Below are 1,796 nucleotides of genomic sequence, written 5' to 3'. Positions count from 1 at the left end.
TGCTAATTTTTATGCTTCATTAGGGTTTCTTTTTTTTTTAAATTGAGGGCAGAGATTTTGCTCTCGTGACAGTTCAGCTTCCCATCCACCAGGGGGCAGTAACCTTTTTACCACTCAACGCTCTCGCTAACAGTAAAAGCAGATTCTGGACTGACGTGGACGAACCTCTCCAGTCACAATGAACTTAATAAATGAGAATATTTTTTAAGAAATTAATTTAAAATTCACTTCATTGCAATTTAGATGCAATTTCATTCTTTCCCTTTCGAACATATCGATGTATATCAACTAAAGTTTAGTTCCTAATATTAGATATTCTACATCTGATTCTAGTTGGAAAACAAATCTCAGGTTTATTTTTGCTTCTACTTATATGTTCTTTATGTTGGAGGCCTGAAATGTAGGGAAAAAGAATAATTCCTGGAATGTTGAAATTAAATAAACATCTTAGGTTCATAAAATGTCAAATATTAAATTACGTGTTTTGCCGTTTGTTCTTTCATTAATCGATCAATCAATGCCACAACAAAAACATTTTTCTTTCTTTTTATTTTTAGTGCTCCTACATGCTTCATATCAAACAATTTTTTTTTAATCAAACAAAGATAATCTGGTTAAATACATAAAAGTTTTGAAATGAGGGGGAAAAACACAATTAATTGAAGATATCTTTTTTTATAGTAATAACCAAACTAAGCAACTATAGTAAATTTAAAATTCACTTATTGTATAGTGACAGAAAAAACCACATGCTCAAAAATGTTTTTATGTTACATTTATTTACATACAGTGCTGCATTAGTTATTCACCGAAATCTTGCATTGAAAACCTGCAGAAACTCCACATCATAGTGCTGCCACCACCAGCTGCTGCAGCAAACGCAAGGCATGATGGGAGCATCACTTCATCTTACCCTGAAGCGCTCTGGACGAGGGTAAATCTGGACTCACCAGACGCGTTCACACAAGAATTTTAATTTTAATACAAAAAAGCAAAACATTCTTAAATATTCACGCAGTTATGTATTACTGCTCAATATTTTCTAAAAAAATATTTTTAAAATATATTTAGACCTGGAAAAACAAAAAATATTAGTTGCTGAACCTCAACGATGATGTGCGAGTAACAAAATCGACCAAGAGCTGCTTTTCAACAGGCAAGTAAATATAGTAAAGAAAATAATTTATTCAGCAAAACAGGATAAAAGGACTGGCAGCTGAAGGCAATGGTAGATGAATTTATATATTTTCTATAATTTAAATTTATACTACGACCATTTTCTATTAAAATGTAGATTCTAAATGTATTTGTCATATTTTCCTCAGTTCAGCTTCAGTTCAACACATCATGTTCCTTCAGTTGGGGATGGGAATTAGTACAAGTTGAAATATTAAATCTCGATTTGACCTGTAACATTGTTTCAGTCAAATGATCAAACCACTGCAAAATCTTTTTCATAATGGAAGAAACAAAACACAGATGAAAACCTAAGATGAGAGACTAAGAAAAGCTTTTCCTCCACAAGCAGCTCCTCGCCTTTCCAAAACATAAAAATCACATTATCACTTTACGACCTGAAGTCTTTATGAAACTCTCATCCTGTTGGCGACTAAAACACAGAAGCTTAGCTGCTTCCATCATATGCTGAGGAGAACATTTCCAAGTCTCCAACTTCTATCTTCTTTTGGTTCCACCGAAACCTGAAAACCAAATAAATATGGATGTTAGACAGATATTTGTCTATTTTATTATATTTCTAATGCCAACCGTCTAGACCCCTCAGATCTTCTAGTTCT

General features: G+C 32.9%; 1 protein-coding gene across 1 annotated transcript in view; it reads right to left on the bottom strand.

Moving 5' to 3' along the window:
- Nucleotides 1-761: 761 nt before the first annotated feature.
- Nucleotides 762-1,796, bottom strand: part of saraf (store-operated calcium entry-associated regulatory factor) — a 9,250-nt gene continuing 8,215 nt past the window's right edge. Inside the window, exon 7 of the mRNA XM_015044026.1 lies at nt 762-1,700. Within this exon, the coding sequence (XP_014899512.1) occupies nt 1,675-1,700 (26 nt within the window). The 3' untranslated portion in view covers nt 762-1,674. The remainder of the gene's footprint in view (nt 1,701-1,796) is intronic.

Source organism: Poecilia latipinna, unplaced genomic scaffold, assembly GCF_001443285.1.
Source record: "Poecilia latipinna isolate Pla-1442-1.1 unplaced genomic scaffold, P_latipinna-1.0 Scaffold660, whole genome shotgun sequence".
NCBI lineage: Eukaryota > Metazoa > Chordata > Actinopteri > Cyprinodontiformes > Poeciliidae > Poecilia > Poecilia latipinna.
Note: the sequence above shows the minus strand (reverse complement) of the source record. Positions and strands in the feature narration are given on the sequence as shown.